We start from the raw sequence: 16,755 nt of genomic DNA, 5'->3' as shown, positions 1-16,755 counted from the left end.
CCTGTGCTGCATAGGGTTTTCTGATCTATCTTCGTGGTCCCTGGCATGAACCGTGAAAGACTGCATGCATGCAACTTCTGCCTGACGCAAGCTACATCTACACTACCATGTATAGTGGAACTGATCATGGCGGCAACTGCCTGCTATGAGTGTGTAGGAGCAAGGTGTTCTGCATCTAACTTCCCATTTTGGTGGGCCAATGTTGGGGCTTCAGCTGTCTGCCATGTGTATCAGCCCCGGCTTGGGCAGCATATTTTTTTGTTATGTATATTGGCCCAGGTGGGCTGAATCTGCCTGTGTGCGTTGGCCTGAGTTGGACTGCAGCTGCCTTGCTGTGTGTCCACTTTGACACAAAAGCGGGCTGCAACTGCTGACGGTGCACACACAACAGGACTCGAGCCCACCAAGCAACATTTGACAATCCCAGAGAGGCCATGTCTGCTGAAGATACAAGCTGCTCCCAAACTCCCTAGCAGCCACTGCTGGGAACACACGTGACTACCAAGGGCCCCTGTACACAACCATACCGAACCACTGCGGCCACACAAAGGTTAGAGCGAGGACTACAGGCTGTTTTTACCTTCTACAATAATGGTGGTAACAATAGGAGTAAACAATGAACTGATTCTGCATTTGGCCTGTGGGGAAATGTAATCTGCATTTGTGCCTTCTTCATGCTACTCCAAAGCTTGCTCTGAGACAATATTAACCAGTGTCCGCTGGGTCGTGGGCATGGAGTGAAGAGACAGGAGGTTAGTGCCCATAAGGGAATCCTCATTGCACTTGATTTGAAATTGAATTTTGTATTATCGAGTACTGCTGTGTGATTAAAACTACTTTCTTTTTCAAAAGGATAAGCAATGGGCTACACATTAAAGTTATTGTGCATGTTGTTTCACTGTTGAGGCCTGAGCTCCTGCCCTCACGCTACCTCATTGAGAAGGCTGTGACTTCTTGCCTCTGATACTCCAAGTCAGATGAGGAAAGGGTTGTACTTGGCCTAGTTTGCAGAGCCATTGTAGGACGGACTCTAGGACATCAAGGCATATAACCTCAAACACACTTTTGGGCCCATTTGTCCCTGTGAATTTGCTAGTCCCAGTTGCATGAACTCCAGTCTCTTTCTCAACAAGCACTTTATGCCATGGGAAGCTTATCAACCAATTTAGAATAGAGGACTTGCCTTGCTTGTGTGATCTAGGGCTAAATTGTTGTGCCATCCAAACTATGCTACCTTAAAGGGCTAGAGGAGTTCCCCTGTCCTCCATCCTTATGGAATACATTCTTCTGTGGGCAGTAGCTTCAAATTGTTGCAATCGGAGAGATCTGCAAGTGTATTTAAGTCCCTTAATTATGGCACACAACTGTTTCAGTTCACCATTGAGTCGTGCATAGTCACAACTTATTGCTGTGGAAAACTATGTCAGAGCACATGGAGTTTTTCCTGCATCATGGAATTTCAGCATTGAACTTGCTTTCCTTTTTTTAAAATTGAAAGAGGTGCCTGGTTTAACTGAATATATAGCGAAATATGCTTGTGTTTGGTGTCTGTGTCATGGAGGTGGTCAAGTAGTGTACTTGTAGATCTGCATGTACTTCTAGACATCTTGTGTAAAATTAAACTTATTATTGTGTCGCCCATTTAGTTAAGAAGTTCCTTCAACAAAGCCTTCAGCATCAAGAAAGGTCCTAAGTCAGCTTCCTCCTACTCTGATATTGAAGAGATTGCCACGCCGGATTCCTCCGCTCCCTCTTCCCCTAAAATGCAGCATGGCACATCAGAGCCTGGCACTACCTCACCATCCATCAAGTCATCCACCTCCTCTTCTGTGTAAGTAGATATTTCTCCAGTGGTGTTCCTTAAATCATGTCTATTTTTATTCTTGTCATGTTGAAGTCACTTTGGTCCTCTATCATCAGTTCAGGTGTGCTGAGATAGGTTTTTTCCCCAGATGATTCTCTGTTGGTTAGTTAATAAATCTACTAAGGGAGAAGGTATACAAGTTTTGTCTCTTAATATAATATTATTTGTATTTTGGCAATTATGAATTTAAGCTTGCAAATCCTTATCTGAAAAACCCTCTTGGAACAAATCCTTCATGGTATTTACGATTGTTGTTTTGACTCTGTTGGGTAAAGTTGGATCTTAGCAGGGAGTTTTTATTGAGGAAAATGTATGTCCGCTATCTGGGATCAAAACTGCATCTATTGGCCACATTTTTCTCTGCAGTTGCAAGCTTGTGGAGTACACACATTAGATCTAAATATATACAATAACTGTTATTGGTTTGGTAACAAGTGTAGGGAATATGTAAGGAATGATGCTCAATGAAATTCCCAGTGACAGTGGGCAGTCTACATGTTTGTGATGCTCTCTATAGATATTACTGCATAGGCATATCTTGGAAACCAAATGCATTGTTGCATATGTTTTCCCAACTAGGTGTATTTCTGAAGGATGGAAATGAAGTAAATTCACAATTTGTATAATTTTAAATGGCATTTTGGTTTTATGTACTTATTAATGTTGGAACAGTTTCTATTTTCTAATGATTGTTTTTATCTGATATTATTTCCATGTATTTATGTAAACCAACAGTAAGACTGGAGAGATTGATACTTATTGAGCAGTCTTGGAAGGCACTGAAAGGCAGATGCTCACGCACTGTATTAGGGAAAGCAATGAAACTGATTAACGAATTATGATAAATGCATAAAATATCTGTAAGTGCTCCACAGAAGGAGAAGAATCATATTATTTGGTGTAGAAGAAGATTCATGTTTGGAGTACGAAAGCTTAGCAATGTCGCCAAACTTGTAGCAAATTTCTTTATTTTCCCTGGCAAAGCCCCATATGTCTCATCGAACAAATTGGTAAATTTCCTCATTTCCCTATGCAGGATCTTTGAGGGCAATGATGGAGAAGAACCGGAAAAGAAGGTGGTGTCTGAGCTGCGCTCAGAGTTGTGGGAGAAGGAGATGAAGCTGACTGATATCCGTCTTGAAGCACTGAATTCTGCCCATCAGCTAGACCAGTTGCGGGAGACAATGCACAACATGCAGGTAGGCAGAGGTCTAGGCTGACATTTGTGTGTGTCGGGTCTGGGACGTTGAAAGTGCCATTTAAGAAAGGAAGGATTCGAATGTTGAGAGACATAGCAGTAATCCCTCCTGGTTCACCAAAAGGCTAGATGGGGAAATTGAACATAATTGAGACAGGACCTAAAATAACTTTTAAATCCAACCAGGTCCATTATATTTTAAGTTTCGCTTTTGCAAAATGTTTCCAGTTGGTAGGTTAGGCGAGAGGGGCAAGGCAACGTGAAACTGATTCTCTTTTCAGATCCTCTAATTGATATTGGGCCAATTCTGTGATCTTTACCTAAAACTTAGTATGCATAATACAGGTTGGGTCAAGTTAAGTACTTGAATAGTGCAAACTCCCAAACATGGGTTTCTTGGTGCTCGTGTAGTGCATAACCTCACATTCAGGTGGACCATCAAGCTGAAACATTTTGAGTATACCTGTCACTATGTTGCAAAAATTAAAATACACACCAATTAAACAAATTGAGGAAGGAAAGGAATGACCCTCACCTAACGGCAGAACAGAAAAGGATGGCTTTTGCATTACTTTAATATGAAGAATTCATCAACAAATTACATTTGCCTGAATGGAGAACACATTTTAGTCCTGGTTCGAGGAGTCTTAGTACTTAATGATGCACTGTTGTGAAGTCTACAAATAGAAGATGTGGATAAACGGTGCCAAAGACAAATGTATGGGCTTTGGTCATCAGCCGCCGCATTCGAGACATCTGGTGATGTAATAAGAGATAATGACCTACCAGATACAATCAGTTGAAATAAACCAAATCCAATACTGCAGAGGTTCTATCCAAAGTGGCATGGTGTGGAAGAATTGTTTTTACTAGTCTCAAAATAATAAAGTAAGTTGTTTGATCTACAGCCACATTATTGGTGCCCTTTAAAACATGAGTCTTGTTTGAATGACAGATGGCTCGCCACCTTTAAAAATGTTTGGGATTTTCTTCCTTGTATTTGTCAATCAATCAGGGGTTTTATATAGTGCGCTACTCACCCGTGAGGGTCTCAAGGCCCTGGGGGGTTGGGCAGGGAGTGGCTCTATCAGTCGAAGAGCCAGGTCTTGAGGTCCTTCCTGAAAGTGTGCAGGGTCGGGGAGTGTCTGATGGGCAGCTCGTTCCAGGTCTTGGCTGCGATGTAGGAGAAAGCTCTCCCACCAGTTCTGTTTCTGCAAATGCGGGGGACCTCTGCCAGGGCGAGGTCGGCAGTGTGGAGGTTTCTCTTGGGTACGTGGAAGGATACTCTCTTGTTGAGGTATTGTGTCCGATGTTGAGGGATTTGTAGGCGTGGGTGAGGAGTTTGAAGGTGACCCTCTTCTCGATGGGGAGCCAGTTGAGGGCTCATAGGAGTTTGGTCATGTGTTTGTGACGCGGTGTCCTGAGGACAAGTCTGGCTGCACTGTTCTGGATGGTTTGGAGTTTGTGTAGAAGAGTTCTGTTGATTCCGGCGTAAAGGGCGTTACTGTAGTCCAGTCTGCTGGTTATGAGTGCCTTGGTGATGGTCCTTCTGCAGTCAGGGGGGGTGGGATCCATTTGAAGGTCTTTTGGTGATGGGAAGGCAGTTGAAACTAGTGGAAGCGACGGCGTTGATCTGGCGGCTCATAGAGAGGGAGGAGTCCAGGATGATGCCGAGGTTCCGAGCATGGTCTGAAGGGGTGCGAGGGTTTCCGAGGGCAGCAGGCCACCAAGAGTTGTCCCAGGCGGAGGTGCAGGGTCTGAGGATGAGGACCTCTGGCTTCTATGAGTTTAGCTTCAAGAAGCGGTCTTTCATCCATGCTGCCATATTCTGCATTCCTTCCTGGAAGCAGATTCTGGTGTCATCGGGATTCTTCGTGAGTGAGAGGATGAACCTGGTGTTGTCTGTGAAGGATACGATGCTGAACCCATGCTGTCTGACGATGGTGGTGGGGGGGCCATGTAGATGTTGAAGAGCGTGGGGCTGATTGAAGATTCCTGGGGTACTCCGCAGTTGATTTCCATGGGTTCGGAGAGGAAGGAAGGGAGTCAAATCATCTGGGTTCTGCCGGAGAGAAAGGATTGGATCCAGTCGAGGGCGGCTCCTTGTATCCCCGCGTCGTGAAGTCTGTTCACAACATGTTTTGTGAAACCAGGACACCGTATTAGTCATGTTGAGGTAGAAATGTTCTTGTTAAGACTAAAATAAACTTACTCTTCCTATGTAACTGACTGGATGAGCAGATAGTCCCTGTGCATCTGCTTTTATGCTGTACGATGTTATTTCTCTTTCAAAATCTGTGTATTGAATGTCGCTTTGCTCACACCAGTCATTATGTAAACTCTTTACGTATTTGGTTCATCTCTGAAATCCATCTGGTTTCCAAATGTAATGAACAGTTTCAGGAGTTAGTTAAAACCCCTGTGGAGCTCATCTGTTGGAGATTTTCCTGGCAGACAAAGGGCTCTTACATTTTACTTACTATTTTCTTTCTTGGCAGGAGGAATCAGTCTATTGATGTGCCTCCACCCTATCAGTCCTGCACACTGCTCATTCCGTACCTCAGCGAGGTATTTTAAGAAATAGTGTTAGAGTACGTCATCCATTTCTCCCAGACCTTAAGGTGATTCTCCGGCCAGCCCCATGATTTGTAGACCGTTTTTTCTGCTTCAGTGCAATAGTCATTACTGGAAGACGGGCCCCCGACCAAAGCATTTTTGATGATTTGGTCCACTAAACAATACGCAAAAGTACAGATGTAAGCATTTATCCAATAAACACAGAAATGCTGAATATTTTATTTAATTCGCACCCACATATATAAAAATATCAAATTTAATTTTAATGGGAAGGTTGGAGCTTTTCTAAATTCACTTGAGGTCCTTATTATTCATACTGTATTCTGTTTGATGCACTTGCACTGCTCCCATAAATCAATCTGAGGATACAAACTTAATGTTTTCCCTCCCATTTCAAATTCCTTCATATTTACAGAAAGTTTTTAAATGTTTTAATTGTACTTCTTATTTATATCCGCTTTATTAATCTATTAATGTTAAGACCCACTGGTCTAGGATGTTAGTGGCCTGCCGCCCATTTTGGGCAGAAGAGAAGTGTGGTGAGAGGAGAAGGAACCCTGTTTTGTTGTGCACTCTGCATAGTTAAAGTGCAATATGCCTGAGTCTTTAATAATGCAGAAGGTCAGGATATGGGTTTAAAAGAGCAGGTGCTAGGCTAGAGACTTGAGGGCTCCTTGAAGTGTAGCAATGCGGTTTGAGGCGAAACCTACTCATCTTGATCTGTTGATCTATTTGGATGTGACTGTGAAATCCGGCCACTGATAAGCAAAACATTACAACCAGCAGGCATCACTGTTGTGGAGGGTATTACAATCATTGGTAAACTGGCTTTTAGTTCCCCTCACCCTAAAACCTGATTGAAGATAATCCAGGAGATTGATTTAGTTTGCTTTTTTTCCATTGGTTGTTTTCACAAATTTCACCAATGTTTGAGAAAAGAGAAAGGATGGAAATAAAATGCAAGTTGCTAGTGTTGTTTGAGTCAGCCATGTTCCAGCCAGTTTGGGAACATACTATGAGAGACATTGAAAAGATTAGTTCATATGGTGCTAAATGCGCATGTAGATCTTTGGCTAGAGTAGTTCTAATTGCATCCAGAAACTGGGTGGAAGTTTTGAGTTTGGAATTTATATTAACCCCTTGCGTACGTCGGAGGGTGTCACGGTGGGCGTGTACGCCGGACAGCAGGGGCCTGTCCAAACCCTGCCCACTCATTAATTCACCTGCACCGCAGGGGAATGGGCGCAGCGCGCAAGGGGATAAACAGGACACGCTGCTTTGCCAATACTAAGTATTGCATTGCCTCAGGCCCGGACAAAAAGCCACAGCCTGCCAAAATGTTAAAAATACTGGCACAGTCAAAAATATCTTTGCTGAAATCTGGTCTGCAAAGGCAAATGAGGAAATGTCAGCAGCCGTTGTGAAACCAGAACTGGCTCCAAAGCAAACATTTGGGATTATTCTGAACCAGGGGTAGCGACCTTCTATAAAAGGAACACAAAAGCACTTACCACTGCGGTGGTTGGGCAGGCGAGCATTGGTGACAGGTGATGCCCACTTCCTTTCAGGAGCTACTTTAAAATATTCAGGGAATGTTTGCTAACAAAACCACATAGTCGTAGTCACCATTGATTTAACAGATCTGTCAAAGCCCCTAACCATCAGTATTACCCCAAAATATTTAATAAATACCTTGTTCTAAGATCTCCTTTCCTGGGTAGGGCTGGCATAGTCGCCACACATCAGTTCTCTGTGCCCTTAAATGTAATCATACCATGCCCAAATCCCTAGTAAAGTGGCATCATATCCTAACTCTGACCAAATGTCTCATGTATAAGTAGGCAGCAAGATGATAGAGTAGGAACAAATCTGGAAAAGAGTAAAAAAAAAAGAAATTATTTTATTGCTCCTGTACAATACAATATCACCAGTAATTACTATATTACTGCCTAAAATTAAAAGCATGCACTTCACAGCTCAGTTGTTAAGTCTTTGCACTACCACTCAAAAAGAATAAATATTTTTCACCACAAAGCTTTGACTAATTCAATCAATTAAAGCCAGCACTGGCTCCCAAGCACTCTCTACATTTGCATATTACCCTTTACATTTGCAGAATGAACTTGTGCATTTCTTTAAGGTAAGCAGGCACCGTGGCAGGAAGGCTTGTTTAGCTGTCTGCCCGGATTTAGTTTCATAGCGCAGGAAACTCACTGAATAACACTTCAACTAAAGCACTTAAACTATTATAAATAACTGTGACAGTTGTCTTTTTACTAAAAGTAGGGGAACCGTTATTCATAAATCAAAAAAAAGTATGGGCATGTGCACCTCCGATCCCTCCCATTTGGACCTCTGAATTTGCACAGTGAAATTGTTTTAGACATTCAGGCTATCCACATTTTACAGCAGTGATACTGGAATGAACGCTGCATGTTCACTTAAATAGATGAGCAATCGAGATTGCTGATTCCATTAGCCGTGATCAATTCTATCTATTAGTCTTGTACTTCAGCCCCTTTCAAGCCATCGTCTGCATCCGCACAGTATTCCGGCACCTAGTGGCACAGCGCCAGCTGACATTGATCACGTTTGTTGCAGGAAAGCATTCATGCCCAGAAGGCAACATTTGCTAGCACTGCAGAAATGTGTCTCTGCAATCACATGCAGCTCAGCGAAGCAAGGCTTCCATGGAACCAAAATCTGTTGTGCTTGCAGCATTGGGGCTGCTGGGTCTGCTGGAAAATAGTTCCCAGGGATTTGGGGTGAGCCATGTGTGCAGTGGCGCAACAAAACTTGAGGGGGCCACCTTGCAAAGTACATGCCGGAGCCCCCCTTGCTCTGGACCCAGTCAGGAGCTCTCAGGCCGTGGGCCCACTGCCCGTACACTGTGCCGAAAAGGCTCCCTGGAGTTCCCCTGCCCCGGCAGGGGCTGCGGGGGTTAAAGTTAAGCCACTGCATGTATGACCGGAAGCCTGTGACTTTCAGCTGCTGAGAAAGACTAGTCGGCTAGAGTATCTATTGCAGTATTGTATTGTAATTGCATTTATATAGCGCTTACTACCCCTGACGAGTCTATGATCCTTTGTGAACCAGGTTCAAATCCCTTTTTGGATGTGCAAAATTGGTGCAATTGTCTTCAGCATTTTTTAAGTTTGTACTTAGTGGGTGGAAAAATGATAAGTTCAATAGTTTTTGCATTCAAGGCCAGAGTTAAGGGCTACTTGTAACAGTATTGAGCCTAAAAATGATCCTTCTTTGAAAATATTTTTGTGATAGAAACATTACGATAAGTTTGATAGTTTACAATTTCATGAAGGGGAAATTTTGTCTAAATTTCACTGATTTGTCTGTGATATTTTAATTGGACACATCCCTAGACTCGGCCACATGCTTCGGCGTCACTAAATTAAAATCCGAGTTTAAATACATAGTGGCCAAATATGACATTTATTAGAAGCTCTACCCGTGTTGCATACAAACTGTTCTATGCCTAATACTACTCTCGCTAGGCAGTGGTCTTAGATCTCATGGTGAGTAGTGTTCTGTAGTTTGTCTGTGATATGCCTCGCGGGTGCTAGTTGTTCACCCATGAAAGTGTAAGGAGATAATGTGATTTGAAGGAAGCGAAGACCATTAATGCCGCTGGTCAGCCAAACTCTTGGACCTTGCTTTGATAAGGTTATTTTAGGACTCTGTGTAAGTCCTACCAAGGCCCCATTTCTCACAGGCTTTTAGTTACTCATTTGATAGCTCCCCATGTCTGTGTAGAGTATAACAGCATCTCATTAATACACCATGGTGCCCCCTCAGTTGGCAGCTCTGATAAGTGTGTTTTGTTTACTGTGGATGTTTGATTCTCTGGATCCTGATACACCTAAATGCGTCTTTTTTTCCAATCTTTGTGTCTTTTTTTGTTTTTGTAAGCTATAAAACCCTTGTGTTCACTTTCCTTGCAAGCCATGGAGCTGATGGTTCGGAAAAGTCTTTTTCTGCTCTGCATAGGAAGCTATAGCATTAAACTTCCACTAACTAAATATCTGTAACTGTATTTCGAATGCTGTTTCCTCATAACCCTTTGAGTGTTATCTCCATTAACAGCCTTAACAGCCTTAACCGGACACTGTGAGGTTAGTCACCTCTTAAGGCACCACCCAAATCCATTAAATATATCATGGTCTTAAAATGGTTTAACAATACAAAAAATGGATCAACTTTAAGCAAAGTTGCAGCGGTCTTAACCTTATGTTGAATAACTTTCCGCGACCGTTGTGCGTAGTATGCTAGGTGATCAGGGGTCCGCTGTATCATACTGGTGGGACTTAGAAAAGTTCACGTACAGGGCTGTGGTTTTCACTGCCAGGTGTCTCCTTATACAGCAATCGATTCAAGATGGTGAGCATAGTTTTGGAAACTTGGCTAATACTTCAAAAACTCCAGGGCTTTGTATTTTTATTGGGCTGCGGGAAAATGTTATGCTAAATGCGCCCGCTGCTACGATTTGAAATGCCGGCGCTACATCGATATGAAATTCTAAAAGCAAACTGTATCATCACAGGAAATACCTGCATGTCTGAGCACTGGGTCCTTGGAGGCCTGAGAATTGAAAACAACAAATAAGAGCACTGACGCTGCTGGCATTAACAGTCCACTATGCAGCTCCCTCTCCTAGCGCCTGTTGACTTTATACTGGTCTGTGACGCAGTCTATTGCTCTGCTGCCTTTTGGCTAGGTTTGTGATATAGAAATACCACATACATACGTACATGCCACATGGACAGAGCTAAGAGCACATGCAAATCAAGACCCCAACACACGATCCTTTTAATAGATATTTATTTTCTAAAAGCATATCTTTATTGTAGATTGAATCCACTCACTGGCTTATGACCCATTTATGCTATAAAATTCTACCGTAGTCTTTTTAATCAGAAACGTCTGTTTACAGTATTTGTCTCTAAACAGCTGTCCAAACACGCCAGGAGACCAAACTCTTACACTACAATATTTGGGACAACTTTTAAGGCACACAGCCTTTATTTCAGTAGCATAAAGCTACGAATTGAGGAAGTGGGATCCGATATTCTTTTTGGAACCAAACCGTATTCTAAAATAGAATAATATTTGCCACAGAATTGTACAGAAACACTTTCATAAGGGGCCTAGAACGTATATGCCTGGCTTTGACTCACCCCTAGAACGCCACATTTGGTCCACAGTCGGCTCACTTGGGTACCAGTCCTTAATGTGCAAAAATATGTGCCAGGGCTCTTGTCAGGAGGCTACTGTAGCTTCAACTACACGTTGGCTTTGCCATGCTGCCAATTATATTAACAAAACAACTACTAACCATCACACCCCTAGAAGTGCGACAATTCCGACTATTTCGAACCCCCAAAGCTACAAGAGTGGCTTAGGCAGCAGGTAATGGTCATTTTTAATGTATATTTAATTAATAATTAACTGATGTGGTCTTCTCTAAATAAGCCAGACAGCGCCACATTGTGGAAGACTGTCACAAACACCGGTGTATGTGCCAGTGCGGAGTACCAGAAACCACAGTCTCAAATTAAGCAGTGTGTATACCTTTAGCTAGCATTTAAATATTGTGGGAAGGTAAGCACCTAGCATATGAAAACGCATACTTAGTTATGGTTCCAGATTTAACTAGCAATGTGGGCAATTTGTGTGCCCAGACAATGGAGCTGATTCAGAAAAGGGGGTGGTGATGAACAGAGTGTCGGAATTAAGCAGACCACTCTTACCCAGTCCAAAGATCAGGGCTTGATCCATCACCGTTTTTTAGCTCACTGCACCATCCCAGCTCAGAACCTGGCTACATGCAAATTAGTCTGTTCCTGTCCCAGTGCATGATGGGAACAGGGCAAACCAAACTACCAAGCCAATTCTTATACTGGGAAGGAAACAAGCTTCCGGGGACCGGTTTCTGGCATTTCAGCCGTCGTCGGCCCGGCTTGCTTGAATCCTGATGGTGCAATGAGCAAGGGACTCACATCTGAGTATACCCTTCCACGCTTATGGTGGACAAAATGATTCAGAAAAGGGGGTGGTGATGAACAGAGTGTCTGAATTAAGCAGACCACTCTTACCCAGTCCAAAGATCAGGGCTTGATCCATCACCGTTTTTTAGCTCACTGCACCATCCCAGCTCAGAACCTGGCTACATGCAAATTAGTCTGTTCCTGTCCCAGTGCATGATGGGAACAGGGCAAACCAAACAGACAATGGAGCTGGCACTTAAAAGAATTAGCAAGCATTGGCAGACATTTACAGCCATAGTCCTCTGTACTGGTCTGCTATGTAGCCACATTTATCTGCCGTGGTGAAAATGGTAACTGGTATGGTTAGAGCAAAAGTGTGATTGGTATAATGCTGAACATAAAGGGAAACAATTATCCAGCTTATGAAAGCCTATAACACTGGTAGTACTTTACCTAGTGTAGGTAGACTGCAAGCTGCCTCTCCAAGCAGAGCCCAACTCCCTAGTTTCTTAATCTGGGTAGTCGATTGATGTTGGGACACATCGACTCATTGAGAACCATTCACTTGGTGTGCCCTTCTCCCCTTTCTTCTGCAGATCACCCTCCTCCTGTGCACTTCACACTCCTTGCTCTGTTTATAAAATACTAGGTTTCAGAAGAAAGGTCTGGGTGTATCTGATTTAATACTCTGCAGTCTTCCTGCTTAAGTAAAAAAAACAGGTCAAAACAAACAAGTGTGCATAACTGTAGAGGAATGCCATAAATCCAGAGAAAAGATAAAGAGACTGCGATCAATCTGTGCTTCCAAAGAAATAAACAGTACATCATCGATTCCTCTCTGGGGATGTTTATATGTTCAAACTAGTGAAGAAGACCATTCAATTGTTTAGTATTTGAGTGTGTACCTAAAGGTAAATCTGTACATTGTGGGGTTCTATGAGATCATCCGCTCTCTCTTTGCATTAGATATCCTACACGTCACGTAGGAGTTCTTAGAAGGAAGCTAAACATTAGTATTTAGTATTGTGTAACATAAGTTCACTGCTGGTCATACCTACGTGTTCATGTACTGGGCTCAATGGCAAGGAAGCTCTTGGTCGCTTTGAGGTGTCTGTCTGGTGTTTGATAACTGAATAAATTATTGTGTCTACACAAAGGGAGAGTGAGAGAAAATCTGCAAAGTTGTATTCTCCCAAAATCACTTTTATCACACAAGAACAACTGGGCAAAATAGGAGAAGGGAATGTACAGAGTCTGACCAGAAGGCTACTTCCTGGGTACGCCAAGGTATCGCAATCCAATTGTTCAATGACCCCTAATACGACAAAGCTTTGAACCTATATCCCACGTACCCTGTAAATAAAGGAATTCTTTGGGTATACCTTGAGATCTTTTTGTAACTCTCCAGCTACCTCGCTCCCTGCTTATCCAGCAGGATTTTATCTTGGGACTCCCATCCTTTTGGTTGATTCCACCATGATAGTACTTACTACCCTACCAGGGTGTGTATAAAGCATGCCACGATAAAGTGAGTGAGGCATTTATTTCAATATATTTTGATATCTGGGTATACCTAGGAAGCAGCCTCCTGGTCGGTCTCTGTCCGTCTCCTTCCGTCTCCCCAACTGAATTAATGATTTATTACTATGTTGATGCTTCGGAAATCAAGTGACTTAGGCCAGCCTCCACCACAGACCGAAATGCCTGCGTGGCCTCAGATTGGCTGAGAAGGAACCCAATCTAACGGACCTCGGGCTCTAACTTCATGACCTTCTCTCGCTTGACTTTTTCTCCCCAGCTGGAAGTCGATCTGCTGAAAGCTGAGAATGACCGCCTGAAAGTGCCTGGATCCTCGTCCATTCCCGGCTGCACCACATCTGCAACCTCCTCCCCACGGCGCTCACTGGGGCTGGCCCTCACACACTCCTTCAGCCTCAGCCTGGCAGACTCTGCAAACCCAGGTATGATTGTTCAAATAAATGCTTACACGTTCATTATGAGCAGCAGTATTTCACCTGAGGGATAACTCCAGGTGAAATTTCAGCACCCACAATTTCCAGTGCCTCTTGGACTGGAATTAATAGATCCTTAAATACATGAACCAATAATTCCAGACTCCGAGACACACAGGACATCTTCATAGTGCAGGGGCTGCGGGCAGCAGCACAGCCCAGCTCTCTTCAGACTCCTGCAACAGTAAGGAGGTAGCAAACATTGGTCACCTTGGAAGGGTTGAAGCCTACCCTGACCACACATCCAGCACCCTTGCCCCCACATGCTCCCCTGCCTTCCTTCTTTCCCCTGATCATTTCCACCTGCTTTAAGTGGGCTGAAAATGACTGCTTTTTGGGCTCCAGAAGAAGGAATAACTGCACGGAATAGAACCCTGTAGTACTCGGTCCATGCAGTAATTTCACATTGCTAGAAGAAAGGTTATCACTGGTATTTCACGTGGGGGATATTGTCCTGAATCAGTGATTCCGATCCCCGAGTATCCCAGCACCAAATTCCTGTACACTCATTCATATCTGCCAAGATTTCAGATTGCTTATGTTTGACATTTGCATGGTTTCAGTGCACTCATATGTGACATTATGCAGCCAAATGAGTGACACTTGTGTGTGTAATGTAATTTTAAAATGAAGACTTTCAAATGTACAGTGATTTCTCAGCCGCAGGCTAAGACCTCTTAGCACTTTAAATACACAGGTGACTATTCCTTACAGAGCAAAGCAGAATTTAGTTCGGTTTCGCTTTAGTTTACACAGATAAGGTAACCTTCCTCTGTTAGTGGCATACCTTCCTGCTACATTGACAGTCCCATAATCAGCTGATCATCCCCTGTCCTGCAATATTGCACATCCCTAACATGAGCCTGGCAGCAGCCTCTGAGCAGTGGTGTCTGCCTTTGAATAATGGGGGGTGTGGGGTTGGGCGGCGGGGTGAAAAAACGGACCTGCTTTGCCGCTGCCTCTCCTCCATCTTCTTGTTTTCTTCCTGGCTGTTGCCTGCAGCCTGCACCGGAAGCACTCAGGCTTCCGAACTCTGCCAGCTAATCACGACGCTGCAAGAGCAGCGTTGTGATTGGTCTGAGCAGCCTGTTTGGTCGCTCAGGCAGTGCCCGCTGTGGCTGGGTATGTTCTCCATTGAGCTGTGTAACACAGCCCCATGGAGAACATGCCAAATATGCAGGACTGTTTGACCGGCCATAAAGGGCCAGTCAAAGCGTCATGCGCAAGTAGGCAGAGATTTTAAACCACTCCTGCTCCCTCTACAGCGAGCCAGCCCCACCCTGCCGCTGGGAGTCGCGAGGGAAATTAAAATGATAATAACTTCTTATGCAGTGGAAAATGAAAATAAAATGATTTTATTTTCATGTTCCACTGCATAACGAGCAGTGCGGCGACACTTCTCCTCCTTAGTGGAGGAGCTGCCCCTGAGTGCATCGGCACACTCCCTGGGCAAGGGGACATTTTGGTGGTGGGATTGTAGAGGAACGAGGGGATTCAGTGGGGCTGGTATGCAGTAGCGGTGAGCACCAACTTATATAAGGCACTGATCAAACACCTCACAAAAACAGGCCTAAATAGTTCCTCCAGACATAGCATTAGTGGGCCCCAAATGCTAAATGTCTGCAACTTTAAAATCAAAGACAAACGTTGTACAAAGCTTGAGTTTTGTTTTCGAGTAATATGCTGTTATAGGTATCCTTTGCTAAAGGAACATAGACTCCAGAGAAAAAGCTGTTTTTAAAACAACCGCACACGTCAGATAGGAGATTGCGTTACTCCTAAACCAGTTAAAATAGTATGTTCAGCCAGGAGCATAGATGCGAATATTGTCATAAATGCAAACCAATTTAACAACAACGTATTTTCTGTGAGGTTTACTAATTGCAGTCCTGCCAAGTATCACGCATCGGGCATTAGAAAACGCATTTTAGTGTGGTGATCCGCATCACTGCACTAAAATGTGAAGTCACGCATACAGCGCCTGTACCAATCAATCGCCGTAAACAGAGTGGTGGCTGCTCTTATAAAAATACTAGTGTTAGTTGCACAGGCAGGCAGCCCGCGCTACTCAGCAGACTGCTTGGGTGCTGGGCTCTGAGCTGCCTAATTGCTAAAATGTAAAGACTGGTTTGAATCCCTGTGCAGTAGCGCAGCTTACTTTCACTTTCGCTAGTCATGGGCTGCCTCCTGTGACATGAGCGGGCAGCAGCTGAATTCAGAAATGGGCCCCTGTTGTTCATGAGCTCCGCTTTCTGCTGCTGGCGTGGTAATGAATCCCGCGGCTCGCTGCATTGCGAGTGACCAACTCTCAGCCGGTCTCACCACAGCCTGGACGGCGACGGAGTCACTTATAATATCCGGACTGACTGCAGGTGCCAGAGTGGTTCGTTCATGGCCCCAGAGCACTGGGACCCTGTTGAGTAAATACCAACAAATAGAAGTTGTAGAAATGAGTTTATTCTTACAAATGAAGCACTCCCTGTATACAGCTCCGGTCTCTGAGTCGATCACCAGTAACTGACTTGAATACAGTTAGAGCATACAGTACAAAAGCTACCAACTGAGAATGGTCTCGAGTGATGCACAATTGAACAATAATATCACTCGAGGCCAAATTGAATAAAAACAATAGCACGAGTCGGCGCGAGTCCATGTGATGAATGCACAAGGGAAATCTCGCATCAAGCATGTACTCGCGCTGACTCGCGCACAACACAACACACCTTCCTCCCTTATGAGCAAAAAAAGGGAAAAAAAACACAGTGAATTACATTTTTTTGATAATGAAAGCAACAAAATCAGACAACCACTTCGGTTTCTTAGTGACTCTTTTAGGTAAGGAAACATTGCTATCATGACAGGGAGTTACTGTAGGTGCAGTATCTTGGTTGGTAAGACAATTACTTGAACAGCAAGGTAAAACATCTGCAGTGCAAGAATCCTCATCCAAAAAGGAAAAATCAGAATGTTCAGGAATAACTTCTTTACAGTAAACATCCTTGTCAGCTTTGAGGACAGCAATCCTACCCAGATTCCAAACCTTATTATTGGATAATCTCACAGAGTTTTTCAAGACTTCTGAAACTTCAAAAGGACCCATAA

General features: G+C 43.7%; 1 protein-coding gene across 10 annotated transcripts in view; it reads left to right on the top strand.

Annotated features, from left to right (window-relative positions):
• NAV1 (neuron navigator 1) overlaps positions 1–16,755 on the top strand; it is a 678,674-nt gene that overhangs the window by 605,652 nt on the left and 56,267 nt on the right. For all 10 annotated transcript variants that reach the window (XM_078644181.1, XM_078644180.1, XM_078644179.1 and 7 more), the window contains 3 exons: positions 1,647–1,831; positions 2,901–3,063; positions 13,440–13,602. In XM_078644181.1, coding sequence (XP_078500307.1) covers positions 1,647–1,831; positions 2,901–3,063; positions 13,440–13,602 — 511 coding nt within the window. The remainder of the gene's footprint in view (positions 1–1,646; positions 1,832–2,900; positions 3,064–13,439; positions 13,603–16,755) is intronic.

The sequence above is a fragment of the Lissotriton helveticus genome, chromosome 5_1, assembly GCF_964261635.1.
Source record: "Lissotriton helveticus chromosome 5_1, aLisHel1.1, whole genome shotgun sequence".
NCBI classification, from domain to species: Eukaryota; Metazoa; Chordata; class Amphibia; order Caudata; family Salamandridae; genus Lissotriton; species Lissotriton helveticus.
The sequence above is the reverse complement of the archived record's forward strand: the minus strand, read 5'-3'. Positions and strand labels throughout refer to the sequence as shown.